Source organism: Protopterus annectens, chromosome 10.part0 (genome assembly GCF_019279795.1).
Source record: "Protopterus annectens isolate FY-2018-M chromosome 10.part0, PAN1.0, whole genome shotgun sequence".
NCBI lineage: Eukaryota > Metazoa > Chordata > Ceratodontiformes > Protopteridae > Protopterus > Protopterus annectens.
Window position 1 is genome coordinate 1,794,003,306 of NC_056744.1, and position 27,351 is coordinate 1,794,030,656.

Genomic DNA, 27,351 nt, shown 5'->3' on the forward strand with positions numbered 1-27,351 from the left:
GTAGCTACATTTACCAGTTTTGGCATGTATTGTCATCTGATGCTTGACTGGCGTTCTTCACATGTTGGCATTGCTTCACAATGAGTCCTGTCGTGCAGTACTGTACTGGTATGAGTCCTGTCGCGCAGTGCTGGTACTATTTTTTTCTTTTCAGTAGCTACATTTACCAGTTTTGGCATGTATTGTCATCTGATGCTTGACTGGCGTTCTTCACATGTTGGCATTGCTTCACAATGAGTCCTGTCGCACAGTACTGTACTGGTATGAGTCCTGTCGCGCAGTGCTGGTACTATTTTTTCTTTTCAGTAGCTACATTTACCAGTTTTGGCATGTATTGCCTTCTTGATTTTCGAACTGGTAGTTAAACATTAATTTTTTCTTCATGCCAACCAGTAGTTGGTTGCTGATTTTGAGCAGTATTTTTATGTGACTGAATAATGCATCTCAAGTAACCTAGCAACCACATCATCTAGCAAACCATGACATGAAGCCGACTCATTTTTTTATAAGTTTGACAACAGCAGTGTTGATCAAACTGTGGTGGAAGCAGAACTACTCTGTCTGCTTTGTCAGTTTCATCATCAAGAATCGTAGCAGTGGCCTCCTTTAGAGTGAAAAACATCTTGCTTGGCATTTACTGCTAGAATGCATATGCATCGGCGGTTTGTCAGAATATTTGTAATTGTATATCATGTTGAAACAAATGAAGATTAGTTTTCAATTAGCAATAATCATGCCTCGGATAAACCTCATTGGCTATGATACTGAAGACACAGATGATATTGTAAATGACAGTACAGCACATAAAATGCAAAACAAACCACTAATAAGATCTAAATAAACATAATACAGAAAAAAATGAAAATATTGAAAACATTCTATAAAGAGACTTATTGGCCTCTAAGCCTAAATAACAGTAAGATATGATTTTTGTAAGTACATTCTTTTAATGGGTTTAGCAGTCATGGAAGAAATTCAAATCCGCATTAGAAAGCATCTATTTGTAACTTCAGTGGCCTAGTGTGTGCAGCTGGCTGACATTTGCAAAAAGGCAGCAGTCATATTTAATCAGTCACCATTATTCAAGAAAATAACATTTCATATCACTCAAAACATTGTCATCAACTAAAGAACTTAAAAAAAAAAAACTTTCCTGCAGACTTCATTTAAAAAAAAACTGGACTGTATGTATTTTTAAATAGAACATTTCACTGCTTGCTGTTTTGTCACATAAAAAAGACCTAGTACAAATCTACAAACCCAAGTCTAAATCTGGACACAACATGTGCAGCTATCACCCCACTATTGCCTGGAATACGCTCCCACTAGAAATCAGGACCCTTACACATCGTAAACAATTTAAAACAGCCACCAAAGAGCACTTTAAAAGTCACTGGTCCTGCCACTCACTCTCCCTCCTTAACACCCCCTACTTCTCGTATCTTAATCTACTTTCTGCCCTTAACTCACTCTTCTCACTAGCTCTCTCTAATCTTCCTTGACTGCTCTTTCTATTGTCTTCTAAAATCTATTAAGCAAATTGCCTCAGAGAAACATTCTATTGTAATTGTCTTGCCTTCATGCAACTACATCATGATAAAACTGGGTTTTTTTAACCACTTACCCCAAAAACTATACTCATCTTAATGACATATTTATTTTTATACATATTGGAAAAGTTATGCTATACTCCTGATTACTGACACTGTATAACATTGTATTGCTACTTAATGCCTTGTAATAATCCTGTAAAATTGCTGTTTAATGCTACTTTATAATGAAAATTGTATAATATGTTGGAGATTTTCTCCCCGGACCTCCGCTGAAAAAGTGCTTTTCAGCTCAGTCGGACAATCCCGGTCAACAAATGTAAAATAAATAATAAATAAATAAATTTTAACAAATGTGGAGAAGCCATAATTCCATTAAACAAGTATGTAGCTAAAATACACAGTTTAATATATGTTTATATATTTATTTACATTTGATTATTGGGTAGTGTCCAACTGGGCCAGGAGCCCATTTTCAGTGGAGACCCATAAATAAAAAGCTCCATATGTTCATAGGTAGGTACTAGGCTATTAGCCCTAGGGCCTATATAAGCCTAGCCAAAAAGGTACCCTGGCTTTCGCCACCCAAGAAAATTATTTTCCTGTGCCCCTGTGGAGCAGAGCCACAGAAGTGCTCCCTGGAGTAAATTTCCTATTTCCCATCCAATCATCAAGATCTTTCTTGGAGTACTAATGAGGAGCTCTGTTTGACACAGATAGGTAGTCTGTTCCAGAGTATGGGAAGTCTCTGGGACAGGAATCTATCCCTCCAGCATGTTCTGTTTATTGTGGTGACAAGGTTTAGGTCCCTAGAGCATGTAGCTCAGAGGGATTGGGATTTCTTTAAGTGGAGCATGTCCAACAGCTCTGGGTTTGACATAGCTTTCTATGTTAGGCAGAGATCGCCTCTGAATAGGCGATATGCAAAGGAGTAAAGCTGGAGTTTTTTGAGAAGGTCTGCTTAGGGCATCTGTTTGAGGCCAGTAATCCTCTTTGTGAGGTATTTCTGTGGCCTTTCCAGTTGTTGTAGATGTCTTGTGAGGTACATACCAAAAGGGGCATTGTACTCTATAATGGGTCTAATGATTAATGAGTAGAGGGGAACAATGACCTCTTTTTTTCTGGATGAGAAACCTTTTGTGGTGAGGTGAGCCACATAGAAGGATTTCCTGACCACTGTGACGATGTGATTATCAAAGGAGAGACTACTGTCCACCTGTGTCCCAAGGTCTCTTATCACACATTCGGCGTTAAGTAGACTACCACTTATGTGGTAGTTCATGGGTACAGAGTTTTTACCAGAGGGGATGACAATAAACATTTTGGCATTGAGCTTGAGGCCATGGCTTTGACACCAGGCATATGTCTCAGTGAGGCCCTTTTGTAGTATGTCCACATCGTTAGGAGTTTCGATTATGGCTCCTAGTTTGCAATCACCTGCAGACTTTGTTAGCCAAAGACCTTCTGTGTTAGCCTTCACTTCAGAGAAGTATATACCAAACAGGAGTGGACCCAGGACTAAACCCTGTGGTACTCCACTTGTCACTGGTCTGAAGTCGGATTTGGAGTCTGCTACTTTCACAGTGTGGGTTCTGTCCATGAGCCAGATGGCAGCCCATCTTGAAACATAGGGATTTATACCTAGTTTAGTGAGCTTATCTATAATTCCAGAGTGGGGGATCGTGTCGAAAGCCTTGGTAAGATTTAGAAAAACTGTGTGAACCACCTTACCCTCATCTATGGCTTTGGTGACTGCTTCAAAGAAGTCAATCAGGTTTAGGAGACATAATCTGCCTTTTAGAAACCCGAACTGGGTAGGGTCCAGAGTTTGGAGATTACCAATGTCTTTGTTTATGAGTTCCATGATGATACGTTCCATGGCCTTGCAGACCAGGCTCGTCAGGCTAATGGGGTGGTAGTTCCCGGGGTCTGTTGTGGCTCCCCCTTTGTGGAGTGGGATAACCGTCGCAGTGTGTCATTCAGTGGGCACAAAGCCTGAGGTGAGGCTATGACTGAACATGGTACTTAGGTAGGGTGCCAGTTCATTCTGTAGTTCGTGTAGAACGCAGCCTGGGAAGATTACATAGTTATACATTAATACAGATGAAATATGTTTTGAAAAGCCATCAAATAAGCAAAAGAAGTTCAAGTAAAATCCTAGACATTGTATCCAAAACCATACATTAGTTAATACAATGAGCTTATACTATTAATTAAAATAACAGCATACAAGCATTTTTTTAAGTAGAATAAAAGTATCAAAAAGGAAGGTAGAAGTCTCGTTGCCAGGATATAATGACAATGGCTAGTGAAGGTAGACAGTAAAAGGGTAAGATTAGTTGCCCCCATTAGTTTTATGTTGCATACAGTGTACCTTTTTTTTGGGGGGGGCAGCATTTTGGCAGTCATAAAGACACTGGGTCTGCCATTATTTATCCAATGACAGACTTGAAGTTCGAATTCTTCAGTATATTCATTTTACCACTGAATACTACATATAACCTATATAATTTCACATTGCCATAATTTTAACTACAGTATGATTGTGTACTGCATTTTTGTGTGATTCTTTTTTACACCCAGGTTGAGCTCAATGTTGGTCCATATGGATCCGTCTAGTATCCCAATTAACACGTGTAAAAGTGCCAAAAGACATTGGGACCGTCAAACATTTCTGGATAGACCTTTCCTATTAAGTGCACATTGATAAAACTTTGAAATGTCTCTCAAAAAAGTGCAGGGCAAAAGACAAGAAGGCAAAATACCTGGGTCACCAAACCATATGCCTCATCCTTTACTTTAGCTTAATATTTCGCTCTGCCCCTTCTAAATTTGACGACACTGAAAGAAAAAGCGGTGGGCTACACTTAACATTTTCTTATCATGTTAACTTTTTAAGTTAACAGTACTGATAATTTGATTGGTGTCTCTGATTACTTCTTGACTTAACCGTAATTATGGTGGTAAGTGGGTTGGGTAAGAGGTATAGATAAATCAAGTGACAACCTTTCGCATCAGTTCTTAACAATCCCTGACCTGCACACGGACTGAAAGTGAAACACTTCAAATTCCCCGGGTAGTTTACGCAGAGCATACGTTATAAAAAACGTAATCTTTACGTCTTACATCAGGACGCGTGGAAGTGGGCGTGTCCTGCAGAGAAAGAGGAGGCGGAGAACCACCGACAGAGAAAGGGAGATTAAAGGTAGCTGAGGGGAACAACTGCCGAGGAAGAGGACTTTGGTCGATGTACGGATTTTACAGTTGGGGTACAGTAAGGACACGCCGTACAGTGAGAGGGCAAGTGGGAAAGAAGTGACGCATTCGGGCCCCCTTGGAGAACAAAGCGAGGGGGAGGGGGGCAAAGTGGGCCGAGCCGTGCCGTACCAGTTCCGAGTCCAGGGGCCGTTGGAGAAGTGTTGTTAACAGAGAGACGTGATCTGAAGGATCGGCCTAGCAGTGAAGGATTTGAAAATGTTGTGATTGGTACCACCCAGACAGTGAGAAGGAAGTCAGCGTAGCCGGGCAGGAGACCTTGTGGACAGGGAGGAGAAGTCAGTGTGAACCGGGCCCTGAGCGGAAAGGAAAGGCAGCGCGAAGCAGGCCTTAACTAGTGGAGGGCTCGGGCCAGGTCACGAGAAGGGCTGTGCTGAAGATCTAAAACTGAGAGTCAGGCCGCTAAGAGGGCAGGGGAAGGCACAAGGAACTGGGCCCAAGCCTGCTGCCCCCAACCCCCATAGGAAACCTCCATCTTTGTTCGAGGGAGCAAGCCAGTAGCCCCGGGAGGCAAGTGCTTCTGTTCCAGCTCCTCCTACCCCTGCCCGTTAAAGAGACAGAGCTACCCGGAACCGGGCTGACAGCAGTGCCACAAGAATGTTGAGCTGACCAGAAGGAGAAGGGATCCCGAGCCTTGTCTGTGGAAGGGGATACAAGGGAGATCTAGACTGTCAGGTTTCATGTTGTGCTGAATACTTTGAAACGGAATTTTGTTTTGCTGGATTTGCCATCTGTTTGTGTTGCAAAGAGTGGCACACATTCTGTCAAGTTTCGTGGTTTGACATTCTTCAGCTTCTTTGAGGATTTCTATAATCTTGAATTTAAGACAGCTGTCAAAGGTCCGGCATTAGAAGGCTGCATTTCCGAGAGTGCAGCGAAACAATGCAGCCGACAGGGTGATTATTTCTGCGTTTTTTTTCTATTTCACTTGGTGCTGGACACCTACACTTAACCTGTTTGTAGACCTGCACCGGCCTGGCCTTGGGAGCAGAAGGCGGTGGAGCTGCCATTGGTCAGGACCGGCTTGTTAGTATGGAAACCCCCCATGGGGGTGGTTACCGGCAGAGCCGGAGCCGGCGCTCCCGCTCCCAGCGGGACTTGGAGAGCGGGCGCCTACGTAGGGTTGGTCGTGGGCGATCAGCATCTGGACGGTCTTTCTCACCTACTTCCTCGGGATCGGATCGGGAGACTGCTCTACAGAGGGCGGCAGGCCCGCCACCCAGACCTCGACCACCACGCCGTCGCAAGAAAGAATCTAGTTCAGGAGAGGAGGATCTAATTGATGGTTTTGCCATTGCTAGTTTTATCAGCTTAGAAGCACTTGAAGTAAGTAACATGGATGGGACACCAAGACAAAGTGATGTCTGTATGGTGTAGAATGTGCTTCTGAAGTTCCCAACTTTAGAAATTTTTGCAAATGTAATTTCATTGCTGGTTTGGCAGAAACGCTGTGTTGCAGATTACAGAAACATGCTTTCTTTTCTTTTGTTTGTAGTCTGTTCTATTTTTATAGTAGTGTACTAAATGTTATACAGGATAACGTTAAGACAGCTGTTTACTCATGTGGTTAGTGTTGGGTCTTGTGAACTAATTGCCCAGGTTCCTGACGTTTGTTTACAGCTGTTGGTCCATGGAGTACTGTTCATAGGTTCATACTAGGCTCTCTGCCCTAGGGCATTTATAAGCCTAGCCAGAGTTGTGTGGCTTTCACCACCCCTTAGGTTGAAGAATACTATACCCATTAGTTTGCCGTGCCTCTATCCAGCAGTGATACAGAGATGATCCCCGGGGTAAACCTACGATCTCCCATCCACTGGTCAAGATTCCTCTTGAACAGAGCCAGCGAGGTGCTCTGTCTCACATGGACCGTGACCATGAACACATGTTGTTCCCATAACTGCTTAAAACCCCCCTGAAAATACTCTAGTGCACTTACTGTAGGCATTGCTTAGCAGAAGCATGTGAAGTTGATGCGAGGTTTAGAACATTCTTTGGTATGGGGGTGTAGCAAGGTATCTGTGTGCCATTGCGAAGATTCTTGTGATACGATGTTGTTACGACTTGTTGTAGTTATGTTTGAGTTGTTTTGTTTCATTTTCCTATTAATGATGTAAAATAAAGCTTTCTTGGAGCCCTGGTGGTGATGCTAATTGTTTGGCTACATTTGCTTTGGTGCAGCGGGTATCTTTGTCTCCTCGCAACAAGAGGTACTCTGGTTAGAAGCTTAGCTGGGGTACCTTCTTTCCAGAGTCTGGATGTTCTCCCTGTTTTTGTGTGGATTTCTCCTCCATTCTAAAAACATGCAGTAGGTGGATTGGACATTCTGAATTGGGCATAGGTGTGCGTGCATGCAAGTATCTATGGTATGGAAGAACAGTAGTGGCAATGACTGCAACCTCCTATGTGTAAAAAATGGTAAAATGAGTGATGGATGGATTTGTTTTTCTTGCTAGAGATTTTGTGAATGGCTCAAAACGTATGTCACTGATTTTTTCCTCCCCTTGTGTGGTACACATTTTTTGGGTGTGTTGTTTGATTGGCACGTCAGCCGCAGTTCTTGTTTTTATTTTTCCCAGTCAGGGTTCAAATTGCAAACACAGAGAGAAAACTAAAGTTAGTATTAAAATATTGCAGCTGGTGTGATTAAGGTCAGTGAGTATGCGTGTTGTGAGTTTGTGTTAGGATTGCACAGAATTGTTTTACAGCAATAAGACTCTCTAGTTTTGCAGGTAAGAAGGCTGTGATGTTTGGCACACCATAGAAACTTGGTGTAATTATAACCAATAAACCATAAAAGTAATAGTACAGTTCTGGTGCTAGGAAACATGGCTTTATCCCCAGCTGAATTTCTAATAAACTAGATCTCCTATAACACCTTCAGTGTTCAGTGGGGTCCCATTGATGTGGTAATTGGTGGGAACTGAGTTTTTCCCCAAAGTGGATGAGAATGCATTTTTTGGCATTAAGCTTAAGGTCATGGTTAATGATGTGAAACGTACCTCCTTGGACTACATGAAAAGAGACATGGAGGAGCTCTCTGATCTTGTAGCCCAGACAGGTATGACCCTAGCCCAGAGTAGCATCCTGCCATCATCCAGAATTATACCACAGTACAAGGACAAAATTATTGACTTCAACAGTTGGCTAAGGTTCTAGTGTCATTCTAAGGGGATCCAGTATTTGTCTGCCTGGGATGACATGATCGACAGACCACAGTGCTTTGCCAGAGATGGCCTGCACCTGTCACCCTTGGGATTCCAGATACTGGCTAAGGCTCTTGCCACCCTTATAGTGCCTTTTTAGGCAAGGTTCAAATGACAAATTCACCACCATAACGGGTACAAGCAAGCAAAATCCGAGGGTAATGCTATTCAGTGCTAGAAGTCTAGACCTCAAAATGCACTCCCTCGAGGCACTCCTTAAAATGGAATACGTCGACATCTGTGCAGTGACAGAGACCTGTTTCAAAGCTCCAGAGAGCACCCCCTGCATTACCAGGCTATAATTCATACCACACCTTTCGGCCACCTAACCCGGAACGAAGCACTAAAGGTGGAGGCATATTCATTAAGGATATCCACACCCCCAGGCTAGTTGCACAGCATAATGTATCTGAGATTATCCAAGTGCAATTAACTCTGGGCAAGACCGCAATCCAAATTGTAGCTTGCTACAGACCCCCACCATGCCTCAGGATTCCCACTCCTCGTTTCTTGATACACTGGAAAATGTTAAGGTACAACCCAACACCCTAATAGTGGACGATTTCACCTACCCCACCATTAACTGGGAAAACTACTCGCGTACCAACTCTTTTGCAAAATGTTTTCTGGAATTCATAAATTCCAACGCCTTGGATCAACTTATTCACACCCCCACCAGGGGCAGCAATATCCTAGACCTGGTCATTACCAACATGGGCAACCGGTGCTCCTCAAATCCTCGTTGGTCAGATCCGACCACAAGCTAATCACCCTAGACATCCACATCCCGCCCCCAGTTAGGGAAACCACCGTAAATTAACTTCTCCAAAGCCAGCTTCACACTTCTTAAGACAGAAGTGGCAAACTTCATGACACCCATGCAGATGGTCAATAGAGGTATGACTGCTGAATCCTACACAAATGCACTTTATAAGCACTTAAACGAGTGCATGGATCATACTATCCCTAGTAGAACCAAGATGCTATCCTCCAAAAAAAGGAAGCCAATCTGGTGGTCCTCTGCCATAAACTTTACAACAGAAAAAAGAAGCTGTTGCAAAAGAGTAACATCCCATGACTGGAGGAACTTCCTGGTCAACCTCAGTAAGAGGCTGAAATCCCTCATAAAATCATCCAAAGCTAGTTACGAAAACAAAATTGCCACTGACTCTAAAAACAACCACAAAGCATTCTATAGCTATGTCAAGAATCTCAATGGCAACACTCAGATCTGCTCTGAGTTGCAGCACAATGGCACTAAATCTACAGAACCAGCTGATATTGCCAACATCCTGGCAGATAGGTTTAGTGCTAACTTTACCCCCCTCTCACCCCCTAGAGGGCCCATCTCTATACTGGAAGAATGCAAAATTCGTGTAATCACGGCTGCCCGTGTAAAAAAAAACAAAACAAAACAAAAAACACTCCAAAGCCAAGCACACAGCATCCATAGGACCTGACAATATCCCAGGCTGAGTTCTACACGAACTACAGAATGAACTGGCACCCTACCCAAGTACCATGTTCAATCATAGTCGCACCTCAGGCTTTGTGTCCACTGAATGGCGCACCGCGACTGTTATCCCACTCCACAAAGGGAGTGCCACGACGAACCCCGGGAACTACCTCCCCATTAGCCCGACGAGCCTGGTCTGCAAGGCCATGGAATGTGTCATCATGAAACTCGTCAACAAAGACATCGGTAATCTCCAAACTCTGGACACTACCCAGTTCAGATTTGTAAAAGGCAGATCAGGTCTCCTACACCTGATTGACTTCTTTGAAGCAGTCACCAAAGGCATAGATGAGGGTAAGTTGGTTCACGCAGCTTATCTAGATCTCACCAAGGCGTTCAACACCCCCCCCCCACTCTGGAATTATAGATAAGCTCACTAAACTAGGTATAAATCCCCTATGTCACGAGATGGGTTGCCAGCTGGCTCACGGACAGAACCCACGCTGTGAAAGTAGCAGGCTCCAAATCCGACTTCAGTCAAGTGGAGTACCACAGGGTTCAGTCCTGGGTCCTCTCCTGTTTGGTATTTACTTCTCTGTTAGCCTGTACTTCAGGGAAGGTCTTTGGCTAACAAAGTTTGCAGATGACTGCCAACTAGGAGCCATAATCAAAACTCCTAACGCTGTGGACATGCTACAAAAGGGCCTCACTGAGACAGAAGCCTGGTGTCAAAGCCATGGCCTGAAGCTCAGTGCCAATAAGTGTATTGTCATCCCCTTTGGTAAAAAATCTGTACCCATGAACTACCACATAGCTGGTAGTTTACTTAATGCAGAAAATGTGATGAGACCTTGGGACACAGATGGACAATAGACTCTCCCTTGATAATCACATCGCCACAGTGGTCAGGAAATTCTTCCACGTGGCTCACCTCATCACAAAAGGTTTCTCATCCAGAAAAAAAGAGGTCATTGTTCTCCTCTACTCATAACTTATTAGACCCATTATAGAGTACAATGCCCTTTTTGGTATGTACCTCACAAGACATCTCCAACAACTGGAAAGGCCACAGTAATACTGCACAAAGAGGATTACCGGCCTCATACAGATGCCCTGCGCAGACCATCTAAAAAAACTTCAGCTTTACTCAGTCGCATATCGCCGACTCAGAAGCAATCTCTACCTAACATACAAAGCTATGTCAAACCCAGAGCTGTTGGACATACTCCACTTAAAGAAATCCCAATCCCTCCAAGCTATGCGCTCTAGGACCTAAACCTTGTCACCACAATAAACAGAACATGCTGGAGGGATAGATTCCTGTCCCAGAGACTTCCCATACTCTGGAACAGACTACCTATCTATGTCAAGCAGAGCTCCTCATTAGCACTCTTCAAGAAAAATCTTGATTGGATGAGAAATAGGAAATTCACCACAGGGATCACTTCTGTGGCTCTGCTCGACAGGGGCACAGGAAAATAATTTTCTTGGGTGGCGAAAGTCAGGGTACATTTTTGGCTAGGCTTATATAGGCCCTAGGGCCAATGGCAGAGTACCTACCTATGAACCAGTCATTGGTGTCAGTGAGGCCTTTTCCGTAGTGTGTCTGCTTCACTTGAGGAGTTAATGGCTCCCCATCTTGCAGTTGTCTGCGAACTTGGTTAGCCAGAGTCCCTCCTTGTTAGCCTGGACTTCTGAGAAGTAGATGCCAAATGGGAGAGGACTCAGGGCTGATCACTGTGGGACTCCACTTATGACTGGTCGGCAGTCTGACTTGGAGTCCACTCCTTTCACACTTTGGGTTCTGTCTGTGAGCCAAATTGCAATCCACATAATGATAATGGGGCTTGATGCCTAGTTTAGTGGGCTTATCAGTTATTCTTTTGAGTGAGGAATGGTATGAAAAGGCTTGGGCAGATCGAGGTAAGTGACTGTTATTCTCCTTATTCAACCTAGTGAGTGGGGCATCAGTGTGCTTCACTATTGAGTCACCTGTGATTATTGTGTCGGGCAAGCTGTTTTGCCTTAAGAGCTTAGGTTGAGGGGCACACTGTTCTAGGTGAGCCTATGTGTCTTTTGTGCTGTGTTGTGGTTGAGTGTGTTTCTGCCTTAGAGGTCTCTGCTGTTTGGGTAGATTTCTATTGAGAGCCTCTGCAAAGGTGGTTTTGTGGTTTGCCTTTATATAAGGGCTCTGATGGTGGGTGTTCTGGAAGGCTGTGTGTTCCATGTGGTGTGGTGCAGGTGTTGACCTTCTCTTGACCAGCTGTTCTGGTCTTGGCTGGTGAGTGCATGACTTCAATTTGTTGATATACGCATGTCTCAAGTCTTAGTGTTGGGAGTTAAGAGGGTTGTCTTTATACATGAGGCAGTTGCTTCACTGCTTCAGAATGCCCAAGTTTACCAGGTTAATGGGAGAAAGCACAGGAAACTGACCTTTAGACATGTCAGGAGGGATGGTAATCATTACCAAATACTGGAGCTGTTTTCTTATAGGACGTCTAGTGCTGATAGCAGTTGTGTGCTACAGTAATTGCTACAAAAGCCTGATGAAGTGCTAGGTAAATAAGCTAAAGTGCAAGAGAGTAGAGATCTAAAGAGATCTTAAGGGAAAAACTGAAGGGCAAACTTTCTGGTCCTGGTAGTATACTTTAAATGTAGTGCAAGCTAGCACACTTTTGTGTGTAGCAATATTAAAGCAAATGAAGTTAAAATAAATGCAGATAAAAAAAAAAAAACAACTTGAATCAATTTGATAGTTCCATGCATCAGGTTATCTTAGAGAACCAATTAGTAGATTTCTCATTTCTTTAGAAACTTTCACATAGGTTGTCTGATTCTCGACTACTTTTTGATAAACCCAAACATTCCCAGAGATGATTGTCTCTAAATGCCTTGTATACCCGAGTAAGATATTCTCTTAAATATCTGAGACACCGTGCAAGTTCAAGTATTTTAGTTTTTCATAACTTTTTCATATAAATGGTTGCCTTTAGTATATTTCCGCTGTACTCGTTTACTCATGCTTGTTTTCTTGTAAGGCTTCCAGTTTGGGTTTTATGTAATTAACAAACAGCTTAATTATTTATGGTTTCCTAGGCTTTGTACATATTTTTATACAACCTATAGTTCTATAACTGTAATTAGTCAGTTGGCTGGTGTGATTAGAAAAACTCAAAGCTGGCTCTACCTGTATAGCCAGGTCCTTAAATGTTCACATATTCAAAGGTTTTTCATGTTAAATGTACATTTTCAGTCAGTGTGTTATATTAAATATTCACAGTTCAGTTTATGGCTTTCAGATCACATATGCTTAGTTTTTATTGTATTTATCAGCATATTATTGTCATGTGCCCAAATTTTTTTGCGGACATGCCCCATCTCTCATGCTTAACAGCTAACATGTTCCTTGCACAACATTGCTTCTGTCTTTCAGTGATATATCAAAACAAAGAAATCCTGGTCTGTTAGTATTTTCTTTCTTCTGCGATTTGTTTACTGCCTTTTTGATATCCCATCTACTGTTTTTGTAAGACTAAGTAAGGGTGGGTAAATGAACAGTGTCTTGGGTTGAGGGATCTAATGGTTTTAGACCCCTGGCAATGCATTGACCAAATACTCACTGTTCCCATCAACTCACTTTAGTTGGGTTAACCTATAGATTCCTTTAAGGTCTTTGATTTTATACTGGTAACAATTTTTCTTTTATACAGTATTAACTAGAAGAATTTCACAAGTCACTTTATTTGGTATAACAATGGATAAATGATTCACATGTATTGGTAAATGACAATAACACTTAGTTTCATTTCTGAATCTAACCACTGAGATACCACATACTTTGAATTTTAACTTAAAAGAATCCCAATATATTTTTTAGAAACTAAATTAGATGTAGTTTTAGGTAGTAATTTTGGTTTTTGTATGTATGTAGCACCAAAACACAGTAAGCTGCTTGGGGTTTTTAAACAAATCCATGTTATTTTTATTAAAAACTTACACAATGCAGGATAGTTTCAGCATCATTTCCAAACCTTCTCTAGCACCTGCCATTCGAACCACTTTCACTGGCGTTCACCTGTACAGTCTAAAGCAAACCTATAATAAAGCAGCGTGATTTGTAGTTGTTTCAACAGATGTCATCACTGTCTGTCTCCTAAAGACAAACAGCTGGATCAAAGTACAACACAATATTACCTGTTTTTGGCTTGGGATAGTTCATTCGATTCTGTATTAACCAGACAAGTGATTTAGTGGTTGCTTGATCTGCAGTCAGACTTATTTCTTAGTTTAATGATCACTTTGGTGGTGTCTCGTTCTCAGAGTTATGGGATTCCTAGTTCCCTCCTTTTATTGCATCCTTTTGTAACAGTAACTCTTTTCTAATGCAACTAAAATTGCACAAACATTTCTTGGATCTGCACATGCCGTACTTTCCTTGTCCTAAACAATTATTTTATTTATTTGTTTTACATTTTGTTTACTGGAAAGTCTGACTGGACACCGGTCCTTTTTCAAGGGTGGCCCAGAGAGAAAGCTGCAGGAGTAAGAAACACGAACACTGTAAAAGTTAAATACACAAAAAATTCCAGTAACATTCAGTCAGTAATAGTACAATAGTGAGCAAGTACAGGTCATTACATATTACTTCAACATGTCACAGAAGTATGAATATTTAAATAGTGAGGAGAAACACCTTACAATAGGAGTGCATAGATTTGAGACAAAATAGTACTCAATGAGTAAGATGTTAAATGTACTGAGGTTAGTTATCAAGGAGACTTGCAAGAACGGAGACCAGTGTCAACTGAGTAGTTAGGAACTTTTTAAACTCAACTGTTTAATACTTAGAGATAGTAGGTGTTGGAAGTTTCTTTCCTATTTTAAGGTTGACGTTTGAGAAGAGAGATTACCCAGCTGAGTTTTTGCTTTGGTGGTTTGTAAAAGGAGTTTATTATTGGAACCGGAGGGTTCTAGAAGTGGTGTATGGTTGTATAATATTTTGGAGACTAGGGATTCTGGTTGATGCAGACTTTTGTGGACAAATGTTAATTGTTTATAGTGTAGCAGCTGAGGAAGTTGTAGCTGATTTAGTTTAAGAGCTGTACAGTGATGTGACCTGTGTGGCATCAGTTGCAAATAAAGCGGTTTTATTGTAACAAGATTTGAGCTTGGTTAGATCAGTTTTACAGAGGTTGGTTAGTATTGGGGAGTTATGTAGGAGTATTGACAGGAGGTGTGTACAGGCAATGGTAGCTTTTGTGGTTCTAGTTGAACGTTGTTTGTTTCTGTAAAGTAGATCTAGTTTCTTGGGGACTTTTTTAATGTTTTGAGCAATATGAATGTCTTTTCAGATTGTCAATTTCTGTCTAGCAGTTTGTGTAGTGTTGTGAGTGGGTTTTGTTTTTGGACTCTGTATTGAAAGTTGGATGAGAAGAGGGGAGATATTGTGGAATAGAAGAGTAGTTTAGTTTTATTGGGGTTTAGAATGAGTTGGGACTTGGTGAGCCAGGTTTCTGCGTATAGAAATGAGTCTTGGGTTATGGTGTGGAGGTCTTGTAGGGAGGATGCTTTACATATTAGAGTTGTCGTATGCATGCATATTGTATCACAGAGGCATGAAGAGTGGAGGTGTGGAGTTGGTTGGTGAATAGGGAGAAAAGTAGAGGTCCATGAATGAAGCTTTGTAGGACCCCTGAAGCAACTGGGATAAGTGAGGAGATGTGGTGTTGCCACTTTACGGCCTGCTGACAAGTAGCTTTGAAGCCAAGTGATAGAGGAGCTACTGTTTAGGGAGGAAATGCTTAAGGCTTTGGACAAGTCTAAAAATATGGCAGATACGAATTGTCCCCGATTTCTGTAGTGGTTCATTGTATTCGTAAAGGACATTTAGGGCTGTGGTAGGGATGAAAACCGTGTTGTGTGTAGATCTAATGAGATTAATCTGTATGCTCAGTGTCTGTCGTTTTTTTTTTTTTTTTTTCCTCTTTTTTTTTTTTTTTTTCCTCAACATAATACCTGGATTTGCTTTGCTTAATGATGGGGCGTTGCAGCTACCTATTGGTATATATTGAAGAGTTTCTAGATTTTTCCAAAACCATAACTGAAGCTGGGTGGGTGCTGGTGGGAAATTAGAGGCAATGTCTTGCATATAAAATTCAGAGACACTAGAACGACTATGATGTGAAGTGACAGCTGTTTTAATGACATGGTAATTGTCACGGTCTTTACAGAGATGATAGCAAACACTGTGTGGTAGTTGGGTCTGCACTGGGAAATCCAAAGTGGTCAGACTGTAGTGCAGTCTCACTGCAGCCATGATCTGTGACTTCTCTCCTTGGCCCCACACTTGTGCTGGTATTTTATAAGGCATTAATGAATTTGGTCGAGGGTTTTCCTGGCATTCGCATGTGTAGTGATGAGTTTCATCATGTAGGATGTCTGTGTCCAGCATTGTCGTGGTGTCTCTATGACATTTGTGTTTTGTATTCTTGGTTGCCAAATTGTTCTTGCCTGAAAACATTACTTCCTGGGAGTTCAGGCTTGTTTGCTTATTGGGTTAGAGCACAGGTGGGCTCTGACTAATTTCAGTTTCTGAGCTGACCAGTTGTACAAAATAGAGACATGCAGTAATGTACATGATGATAGAAAAGTACAATAGTACAGTAGTGCTTTGAATAAGTAGTAAATTGATATGTTAACTTTAAATATGTGCAAAAGCTTCGACAGCAATTATTTCCTGTACCATTGCACTTGAAACGGCTCATACAGTTTTCACTTGGATTCTGTATGTTTCATTTAACTTTGCCTCAACGGTGTGATATTGCACCTTTCTGTTGTATGTGATATTCTGTCAGCTCTTAGCTTAGTAGCAGCTGGCTTTTAATAAAGCTTCAGTGTGTTGCAGATTGACTGATCAGCAGGTTGTGTTCTGTTACAAACATAAGTTGTCCCAGAGTAACTTCAAAGGCATTTTTCCTTTGTACAACTTTTGGTAGCACTGTTACAGTTTAAAAAAAAAAAGAAAATGTTAGCACTGTTTATGCATAAGAGGGGGGGGGGGAACTGGTTACAGCCATACGTGTGAACAGTTTATTTTGTACTTCAGAAGACTGCATGCTGTTCAGATGCACGTCGCTGGGTCCCTTCGGGCTGTAGATGCGTTGCAGGGCTTACTGACTGTTTCCCTGGAACATCCCCAGAGTAAGATCCTAAAGCTTATCTTGGTTTGTTTTGTTTGTGTGCTTTGTAGACGGATGTAGCTCTTTAATGCTTGAGTGTTTGCTTTTCAAAAACATTAAATTGTTTAAACCAGAGCTGCACTGGAATTTCTCTGTAGTTAAGTGCCATTTCTCTAAGATCAGTAAAGCCATTTATGTACAAAGTTTGATTTGCTGCGGAAAGAGTCGAATGGTGAAAAGTGGCATCTGAGATTAACATGAGGTGTGTGTAACCTAGTGAAACTAGTTGCAAGTAATTGATGGGTGCTGCTTTAGACAAATGAATGATTCGTGGTCTTATATTGCTGTTGGATTGTTTTGTCAGAATTTGATGCATATTGCCCCAAACCTAGTGGCACTGGTTGTCCGACATTAGTGTATGCCATTTGTGAGGACAGTACGTGTGGAATAATGTTCAGAAGAAGGTATTTGGTTTAATGGGAAGCAGGAATTGGGCAGTTTTTGTAATGCTGGTATGAATGCTTGCTTCAAAAGAAAACTTAAGTCGAAAGTAACAAGTGTGTTACTATGATTTGTTTTCTGTTAATGTAATGTTCCTAGCCTACCTTTCGTGTTGCTCACAGATTAAAGACTGCTGTCAGTCTTGTTGCAGATCCTGTTGCCTGGCCATGTTGAGTACTTTTTCTGATGTAGTAGTTGTAGCGATTACAGGTTGTGCTCTCCCATCCTGTCCCTTACCCAGTGGTACTGGTTTTCAAAACTCCTGATGCAGTAGTGTTGGCTGTCATGGTTTGCATGCTATTCCTAACGTGACAACGCTGACTGTATTAATTTTTATCACAGATTGGTGTAGATTGTTCCTTCTGTAGTGGCCGGTACTAGTCATTTGGGTGTTGTAACTCAAGAAGATTGATTATTTTATACATTATATAATGGCACTGATCATCAAAATGGTGTGTGCTTCCACTGATTAGCAGGCGTTTGTCTTTTAGAACCTGCTGTGTGTTGGGGGAGCTCTGTAATCTTGAGTAGTCTGATAGCATGTTTGAGCAGAGTTTAGGCTTAATTAGTTCAGGTTGTTGTGGGTCTTGCATGTTCTGATCCAACCAGATTGGCCGATGCCTATTAACCTATTAATTATATAGACAAGTAATAGCCAGCTGCCCTTGCAGGCCATTTTAAGCCTGGTTGATTTCTTAGAGGTGAGAATAAAACCCTCAGCCTTGTGTGTGTAAATGTCTTGCCTCTTATGCCACCCCTTTCTTAAGCATTTTGTCATTTAGATTTTCTGTGTTCCTGACTTCCCATTGACTAAAAGTCATTTAGTTCTGAGCACTGCTTGCTCCAGCTACTTTTTTTTTTTTTTTTTTTTGTATGACTTGGACATGCCATCCCTCATCTCATTCCCCAGTCAGCTGTAGCAGGTCCCTGTGATGATGTTCAAACTAAAGTTGCTTGCGTGGATTGTAGCCAGGGCTTTACACCATTGTTCAGTGGCTCTGGCATTTCCCCATCTGTTTAACCTTTCTGTATTTTTATACGAAGCACAACAGCAGTAATGTAGCTGTTGTGTTTGTCCCACAGTACAGTGGGTATTAGTTCCATTTTCTCCTGCTGCTGGATGCCTCACCCCTTAGAGTTGCTGCAAAAAAGAAAGCCTTAAGTCTCGTTCAAAAGAGAACCCGTTCAGGAGTTTTTTCAGGACCTGCGAGTTCTTTTTGGCACCAGTGAAGACACAGGACTTTAGGTCCATATTTGATTTGAATGGCCTGAATTAGTACATCCTAAAAAGTCCTTTTGCATTGTAACAGTTCAGTCCATTCTTCCCTGTCTGCAGTCTGGATGTGCTCTCTTATGTGGAGACTGGTAGTCCAAAGTTACAAAAGAATTTCTGAGGCTTCTCAGCACTTTACCACTGGACCACATCACCAATTTTTGACTCTTGTTTTGGTCTTACCTTAGCTCCCAGGTTGTTCATCAAATGCATGGTGGAACTGGCAGTGCACCTAATATTGCAAGTAACCAGAATTTCCCATGCCTAGGTGGCTACCTTCAACTGTGGACAATTGTCTCCAAATGCTAGCATCCATCACTCTTCTCGTCCTTGGGGATATTTGTGAACACTGTCAGGTTCCAATTGATGCTTCCCTGTCTTAGATTGGACTCTGTATGGACACTTGAGCTCTTCGGTCTGTTCTTCCCTGTAGTTGCAAGTTTCTGTAATTAGACAAAGTCACGCTGTTCCTGAAGACATTTGTCTCTGAGCTCTATGCTTTAGTCCATCCATCCTCACCCCCCCCTTTCCCATTTTAAAGATGGGGTTGGGGTGTCACTTCAGCAGTAGCAATCATCTTGAGCCAAGGTTTACACTGCTGGATGACTGGCCCTGCTGTGGTAGTTCATTCATACCAATCACTCGCGCACACACTCACTCGCATCCAATTTAGTGTGTCCAATCCAATCTGAAAACCCAAGTAGAGCATGTATTTCACTTAAGATTTCCCTGGCCCTTTCCTTTTGCCAGTAATGTTTTCTTGGCCTTATCCCACTCCACGACCTTTCCCTCTCTAGCTGTTTTCTCCCAATACTTGGCTCCTTAGCCAGTTTTGTCCAGTAAATTCCAGCTCCCTATTTTTGCATTTTCTGTACCCCTGTGTGTAGTCCTCCCATTCTCGTGTTGTATTGGCTCTTGTCATACTTCTATTTTATGGAGATATTTTGTATGCTATCTTGGCTCTTGCCTGTCTTCTTCTTTATGGATCTCATATTTTGTATGGTGGTGGTTCTTAAGGATCTGCATCAACAATCCTGTACTCTATTTATTGACGCCCCCTGGCTTATTCTTCATCCCTTTCCAGTTTGAATTCTAACCTTCTGCGTGTGTTGTGTATGAGCCTCAACTGTGTAGCTCTAAAACATTTCTTCAAATCAGCTAATTAATCCTAAACCATCTTGTTCTATGGAAGGAGCAGCTTGTCCCACTTAACTCTTTCCCTCATGCCCCCTCCCCTCCCAAATACATTCCTTCAGCTGTTTGTCAACAACTTCTCCTTTGATTGATAGATATGCCTGATCTGTATTTAAAATTAAAGATATTAAAAACTTTTCATAGCTTGTGCTTTACTGTTTATAAAGGCTTCCATTTTTCTTAGTTTTTCTATTACCTTTTGTTTTGTTTTGTTCCACATATTCTTAGCTGCCATAGCAGAAGCCTTTTTAATCCATATTCTCAAATACTTCATCTTATTGTATTCCCATAAGTATGAGTATTGCTGAACCAGTTTGTGTGTATTTAATTTATGACTGTAGCCTTTATTTTATATTCATCAGACTTAAAACTGACTCAGACTGTTCCACAACACTTAGGTGTCCTTTTCTGGATTTAACAGGTGCATACCAATTATGTTCTTGGCATTTTGAGCCAGTGGCTCTAAATCAAAAGCAGATAAAGCGAAAAGAGGATACCCCTGCCTAGTTTCTCTGTTTAAACGCAACTTGGGGAGTAATCCTCCCACTTTAGTTCTTGCTTCTGATCCTTTATATATTTATTGACCGGGAGTGTCCGACTGGATGTATGTTCATTTTCAGCGGAGGCCCGGGGAGAAAAGCTCCACAGTTAAAATAGTAGTTACATTGAATTATATAGCGATTTTAACAATTAGAGTAACATGGCAATTAATTACAAACATATTTACAGATGAACATAGTACATCAGTAGACAACTAGAATCATTATCTGCGAAGTACACAAGACCTTAACAAATGTTACAATAAGAAGTTCCTGCTGTATAATAAGTACTAGGCTTATGAGCATCTGAGCTTGCTATAATCAAGGTAGTTAGTGGGGTGGAAAGAAAGGTAGTGATTGGATGGGGGTGGATATATCATTCTAATTAACATTATTATTATATCCAAGAATGCAAATGCTTCCATTACCTTACTCAGAATTCCAGTTAAGTCTGTCAGATGCTTTCTCTGCGTCAAGACCCGCAACTACAGCAGTATTTTCTTTCATTCTGCTTTTCTCTGGATTATTCTATTAATGTTGCCAAATGTTTGCCTCCCTCTACAAAACCACATTAAACTACATCAGTTTTGGCAACACTTTTGCCATTGTTTTGTCTAATATAGGTGAAATACTTTATAATCGTGGTTTACCCGCGGTAGTGGTGCTGCGGTAGCGTTGTCACGTTCAGTTCTCAGCTACAACGTCTTCTGTGTGGAGGCATTCGTGAATGGGCGTGCCTTCGTCGAAGGTTGTGTCAGGGCTGGTAACTCGGCACGTAAAAATCCACTACCAAACATTAGCAGACCGGAGTTCCGCTGTGGCAACCCCTAACCGAGATAGGCCGAAAGACACAACACAACAACTTTATAATCGTGGTTTAAAATTGAAATGGTTCTTTATGAAGCTGAATCTGATGGGTCTTTATCTTCCTTGGGTAATAATAGCCACCACTTTCCAAGAAGTTGGAGCTTCCCCCTCATTTTTATACTTTTTAAACAAAGTATCTTCCAGATCTTTATCTCACTCTTCCCTCATAAGTTCCACACTTCCACAGGAGTACATCTGCTTCTGTAGACTTTCCTGAAAACTAAGTATCAATCATTATTTTTCTCTCATCCCCTCCTATCTTGGCTGTTTAACACCTTTTATTGAATTATCACTTGTGACCTAGACAAATTTGCATTTATATAAAATAATCAAACTGTATTAATAAGTTTACATTTACAACCGTTATACTTCATATATATTATGTATCATATAATCTAAGCAACTTTATACAAGTTTTTCAATTTCTGCCTTTTTTTACACAAGTAACTTCATTAAACCGTCGCTTAAGACAGTTAATCATACATTTATGTAAATCAAAACAAACCACACCGACACTAATAGTTGCAAACATTATACATCACAAATCGTATTGAAACACGTCCAGTTGCAAACATTTTACATCACTTATCTATCCAGTCATTTTCAGTCAAACATTACGTAGCTCCTTTAAGTCTTGCCACCTTTTAAATCTCGTGTGACTTCTGTGCACTGGCCCAGTAATCAAGGAGCCTCACCACTAGCACCAGTGAGGGGCATGCACATTGGGAAGGATGAAAAGTACCATGCACATTGGGAAGGATGAAAAGTACACACGGTAAAGTACAATTTCCTTAAGGGCACACACAGATCACAGGCAGTCTAGGGCTGTTTTCTCCCTTTCGCTCTAGATCCCCAGTAAGTCTATCCACTGGCACAGCTATAGGGTCCAGATGTCAGCCTAGTGTTCAAGCTAAAACCTCCAGCACCCTCTGTCCAACCAGTGCTTCATGTCCCTGCCCAAGTAGCTGACACACATTTTAAGATTTGATTTATACACACACTCACACACTCCTAGGGAAGGTTGGCATAGGCTCTCCAGCTGTGCCCCCTTTTCGCCCAGAGTGTAACGTAGTAGTCACTGCCACAAGCCACTAATATCAGCAACTGATGAGGCCCTTACCCTTTTAAGGCTATTGGAGTGGCTTAGTACAGCATCACTAAATACATGCAAGTACTCTAGAGCTTAAATTATCTCTATCTGGTGTAAAGGTAACACATCATTTCAGAAAAAGAACATACCAACAGCCAAATGTGGTGGTGGTAGAGTGATGATCTGGGGCTGCTTTGCTGCTTCTGGACCTGGATGACTTGCTGTGATTGATGGAACCATGACTTCTGCTCTCTACCAAAAAAATCCTGAAGGAGAATGTCCGGCCATCAGTTTGTGACTCAAGCTGAAGCTTACTTGGGTTCTGCAGCAGGACAGTGATCCAAAACGCACCAGCAAGTCCGCCTCTGAGTGGCTTAAAAAAAAAACAAAAAACAAAATGAAGGTTCTACTCAGTCATTTTCAAACTTTAACTCCTGCCTTCTTTTAAACCCCATTCCCCCCTGTTTGTATTATTCCCACAAGTCATATTTTTTTCTGTGTAGTTTGCTCTTAAAGATCTCAATTCCAGTTCTTTTATCTTTGTTAATATATTCATTACTTCTAGAATAGCTGGTTTAGATTTGGATTTCTGTTTTCCAGTAATTGCTTTTTTTTGGTAGCCACCATAATTAGACAGAGCAAGGCTCTGGGCATTTCCGATTCTGTATCATAGCTCAGAAGAATCCTCTCCCTCGTCACATCTGCCAACCCAGCATCTGTGACAGTGCATCCCGCAGGGAATCCTTGAAAGTCTGCCAACTCGCCACACTCCCAGAACATTTTCCCAGTTACCCCTTTCCTCCCCGTCACACCTCCAACATTTGCTGTCTACCCGAGGAAACATCCTCTGGAATATACTTGGGGAATAAAAATATCCTAACATTTCCAAGCTAAAGTCCTAAATCTTCTAGATTTTGTTACATATTTGTGAGACATACCTATTTTGTCCCTTTGGTTTTGTGAATTGCTTTTTCTAACTTTCTCTGATTTTTATAGTTGTCATGCAATATGCTCTACTAATATTCCTTTTTAATGGCAGCTTCTGTTCTAGATTCTACTAAAAACTTTAGGACCCCCAATTTCTTTCTCTCTTCTCCTGTACTCTGATGTCAGTCCTTGATAGGGAAGGTAATCTCTAACCTGCAGTCCAAATAAATTCTTGGGAGTCTTTGTATTCTCAAGTTATTTCCTCCCAATACTTTGGTTCCTTTGGCAACAGTCGGTGGTGGTGCTGTGGTAGCGTTGTCACCTCTCACAGTAAGATGTCCTGTTCGATTCTCGGCTAGAGCGTCTTCTGTGTGGAGATGTGCGTGAATGGGCGTACCTTCGTTGAAGGTTGTGTCAGGGCTGGCAACTCGGCACGTAAAAATCCACTGCCAATCAGCGCGGACCGGAGTTCCACTGTGGTGACCCCTAACCGAGAAAAGCCGAAAGACACAACTTTTTTGGTTCCTTTGGCAGTTTTCTTCAATAAATTCCTATCAGCACAATCTCCTTTCTCTATTCCCCTGTTGGCTTAGTTCTTAGGATACTTTCGGCTTTTTTATAAATAAAATGTTCTGTATGACTGTTCTCCTTCAAGGCCTGCATACCAAATCCCAGCCTCTCCTTATTTCTTGAGCCCCCCCCCCCATTTCATCATCATCCCTATGATGATGTGAGGTATTTCCAGCTATGCCAGGAGAGGTAGGGCAATGGATATGTAACATATACTAGCAAAGCTTGCTGGAGATTTGTAAAAGAAATTGTGTATTTGCATATCAAACTGATTTCTACAGGCGCTTGTGATGAAAATGTATTTGTAAAACTGCTTGTGTTTAAATGTACCAGCGGTGGGTTCTGCTGGACAGAAAAGGAATACACCTGTATGTCGGACTATTGCAACTGTTGAAATGAATATATTGTAACAGAGGATATTGGAAGAGATGATGTTAATCTGAGTCCAGCTAACTTTGAAAAAAAAAATAGTCCGAAATGAAATTACCTGGTTTAGGCTATAAAGATTGATTCTTACAGTTCTTATTGCAGCCAAAGGAATACATGTCTGACAACCAGGACTAGAATCTTACTGTGTTATCCTTGGGGGTGAACTAATTGCTACCCTGTAAGGGTGGAAGTTTTTGAAATGGCTGTATAACTTCCAGATGCTGTAACACGTGTTAGCAAAGTTGTGTGTGTGTGTACACCAGAACACACATGCTAGATTCTGGTTCATCTTTTAATAAAAGGGGTTGTGTGGGAACCAGAGTCAGATGACCAGATGTGATGTTTTATAGCCAGCACTGAAGTGATATTTAGAGGTTAATGAGAGATGTCACTTACTCTTGCAGTTTGTTTGTCAAACCTGACAAAGACCACTCGTCTGCATCATCTTGCCTATTTCTAGTAAGTGTAGAAAACAAATATCCAGTAAGACGCCAAAGTCCAACTTAAGCAGGTAGCACAAATGAAAAAAAAAAATGAAGCAAAGTTGGACACTGCTGACAGCTTAAAAAATCTTCTTTATTCTTAAAATCACAAGATAAGCGCTTTCGGGATGACCCTTCTTCAGATAAATAAAATGAATGAGATGGTTCACTTATATACACATAAAAGCCAATCACATTCAGAAATAGCAAGCACATTCAGTGAAAGACACGCCTATTTTTCAAAATAGGCTTAATTGGTATATACTCATTTAAACCTGGCTTCCTGTTTGCCATTAAACTAGCAATCCATTTTGTTTCTACAGTTTCTGTTTGAAGCACAATATCACCCCCCCTAGTGCTGGGTTTAACATTTACAATAACCCTAAATTTAAATGTATGTGTAGGATACAAAATCACATGTCTACATAACGCATTTCTTTCATCTTTATTCCTAATACTGGAAAGATGCTGAAGAATCCTTACTTTAAACATGCATGTGTATATAAGTGAACCATCTCATTCATTTTATTTATCTGAAGGGTCATCCCGAAAGCGCTTATCTTGTGATTTTAAGAATAAAGAAGATTTTTTAAGCTGTCAGCAGTGTCCAACTTTGCTTCATTTTTTTTTTTTTTTTTTTTCTAGTAAGTGAATGAGGGAAAGTAATTCTTTAGATCAGTCAGGAAAATGCAGTGAGATTAGGTAAGTGTTGTTTTTTCTGTATCTGTGAATCTTTCCAACTTTTTTTTTTTTTTTTTTTTATAAATCCCGTGATTGCAAACTCTGGTGTTTATTGTAAATAGATATTTAGTATTTTCATATTCTTTAAATATTTTTAATGGTAAAAAAAAAAACTTTTTATTGTGGCTGGTCTTTTTCGAGAATATTTTAACCTTCGAGAGTACTTCTATTTATTTGGTGACACTGGCTGCTCCTGAAAGTCTTGCTGCATTGGTCAAACACTACCATTTGTGTTGGTATTAATTTTACTCAGTATAATTGGGTATCCTGGTAAGAACGTTAGAGTAGCTGGCTTTGGAAATATTATCAGAGAGGACCCCACCCACTTTAATTTTTGCCTCCAATCCCCCATATATCGTCCTAATCAACAGTATCATTTTTTTAAGAAAATGCAAGTGCTTCCATTGCCCTGCTCGTAAAGTCCCAGCTTACAGTGTCAAATGCTTTCTTTGCATCAAGACCCACCAAGAGCAGTGGTATTTTGTTGAATTCTGCTTCCCTCTGAATCATCAGTGTTCTGTTAATGTTGTCAAATTTTTGCCTCCACTCCACAAAACCACATTGATCCATATCAATGTTGGCATTACTTTTGTCATTCCTTTAGCCATTTATAGACACTGACACTTAATAATCATGGTTTAGTATTGAAATGGGCCTGTATGAAGCTGGATCTGATGGGTTCTTTACCCTCTCTAGGTATTACAGCTGCTAACACTTTCTTCCAGGATGTTCTCCTTAAAATACTGTTAAGCAAAACCTTCCAGATCTAATTTTTTCTGTCCTAGCTTTCACAGGAATACCGTCTATTCCTCAGGACTTTCTTGCAAATTGGTTGTAACAAGCAATTGTCTTGGTCATGCCCTCTCTTTGCACATTTTTTCCACATAATATTTGGTAATAGTCTGTCTTATCAAGATTACGTTGTCTGTTCACAAACGTAAGGCATCTTTCCATACAGTTTTCTAAGTAAGGTCTCCATTGCTGCAGGGTATCCAGTGTTAATAAAGGGGCATTCTTCTTGCCTTTCTGTCTCTTGTTTCTAGCCTCCTTTAGAGGATACATCAGAGTGTGATTTGCTGCCTTGTAGTGAGCCTTATTTAGGTTTCTGTTGTAATGAACCCCTGGTAATTTTTGCCCTGTTTACTATTTATAAATTTTTTTTGTATTTTGCTTTGGCTTACCTTTGAAACCATGTATTTTTAGTCTCCTTGCTCCCTGTTCAGCCCCCCCCCCCCCCGAGTCATGGTGCAGTTTTCAAATAGTGGATTTGGCATACTGGTTACAGTCTGCACCTCATAAACAGAAGGTACAGACTTTGAATCTCACCTTTTGGTTATTGGCTGGGCTTAAAATGGCCTTTCAGGGCAGTTAGCCTGGTGTTCACCTGTGGACCTACTTGGGATTGATCCATGTTTCCACAGTTGTTTATGTGCATTGTTTGGGTAGGATGTAAGTAGATGAATCTTTGCTATTTCTTTGCTATTGTCATTATTATTACTATTGTAACTTGATGTTCATCTTGTGGATTACTGCTGGGGTAGAGATAATTGCAAGTTGTCTGAATGCCTCTCTGTAGGCACCAGTATTCTTGACTCCTGGGTTGTAATTTCCAGTGAACAGGATGTCTCTCTCCACCCTTGTTTGGAAGGGTGTAAGCTGTCACAAGGTAGAGATCTGGGAAGTCTATCGGATTTGTATCTAGTTTCCTGAGACTGTCATGTCTTCTATACAGAGAAATTGTATGTCCATATCTAAGATGAGGTTCTGTGTCCTTCACATGAGATGTTAAACAGGGCTTCTGTCCGCTTGAGTTGGTGGTTGCTCAGATGAATGTAAAAGATCCCATGGCACTTACTGAAAAGAGCAGGTGAAATTCCCCAGTGCCTTGGCCAAATTTCCCCTAGTTCGTACAAATACCATCTTAAGTCTTTCCTGAAAAGAGGCCATTGAATGATCTTGTGGTAATGTCATAGGAAGTATACATATGTATAAGGAATAACTATTTAACTATTGAGACTTGCATTTTGAGCAAGATTTTTAACTTGAATTAGTGGTATTTCTGTAGCAAGAAAAAA

At 41.0% G+C, this 27,351-nt stretch overlaps 1 protein-coding gene and 1 pseudogene across 5 annotated transcripts in view; one reads left to right on the forward strand and one right to left on the reverse strand.

Annotated features, from left to right (window-relative positions):
- Positions 1–703: 703 nt before the first annotated feature.
- LOC122814634 lies at positions 704–766 on the reverse strand (annotated as a pseudogene).
- A 3,920-nt stretch (positions 767–4,686) lies between these two features.
- Positions 4,687–27,351, forward strand: part of FBRS (fibrosin) — a 1,655,257-nt gene continuing 1,632,592 nt past the window's right edge. For all 5 annotated transcript variants that reach the window (XM_044086630.1, XM_044086634.1, XM_044086633.1 and 2 more), the window contains exon 1: positions 4,687–6,152. In XM_044086630.1, coding sequence (XP_043942565.1) covers positions 5,859–6,152 — 294 coding nt within the window. In that variant the 5' untranslated portion in view covers positions 4,687–5,858. The remainder of the gene's footprint in view (positions 6,153–27,351) is intronic.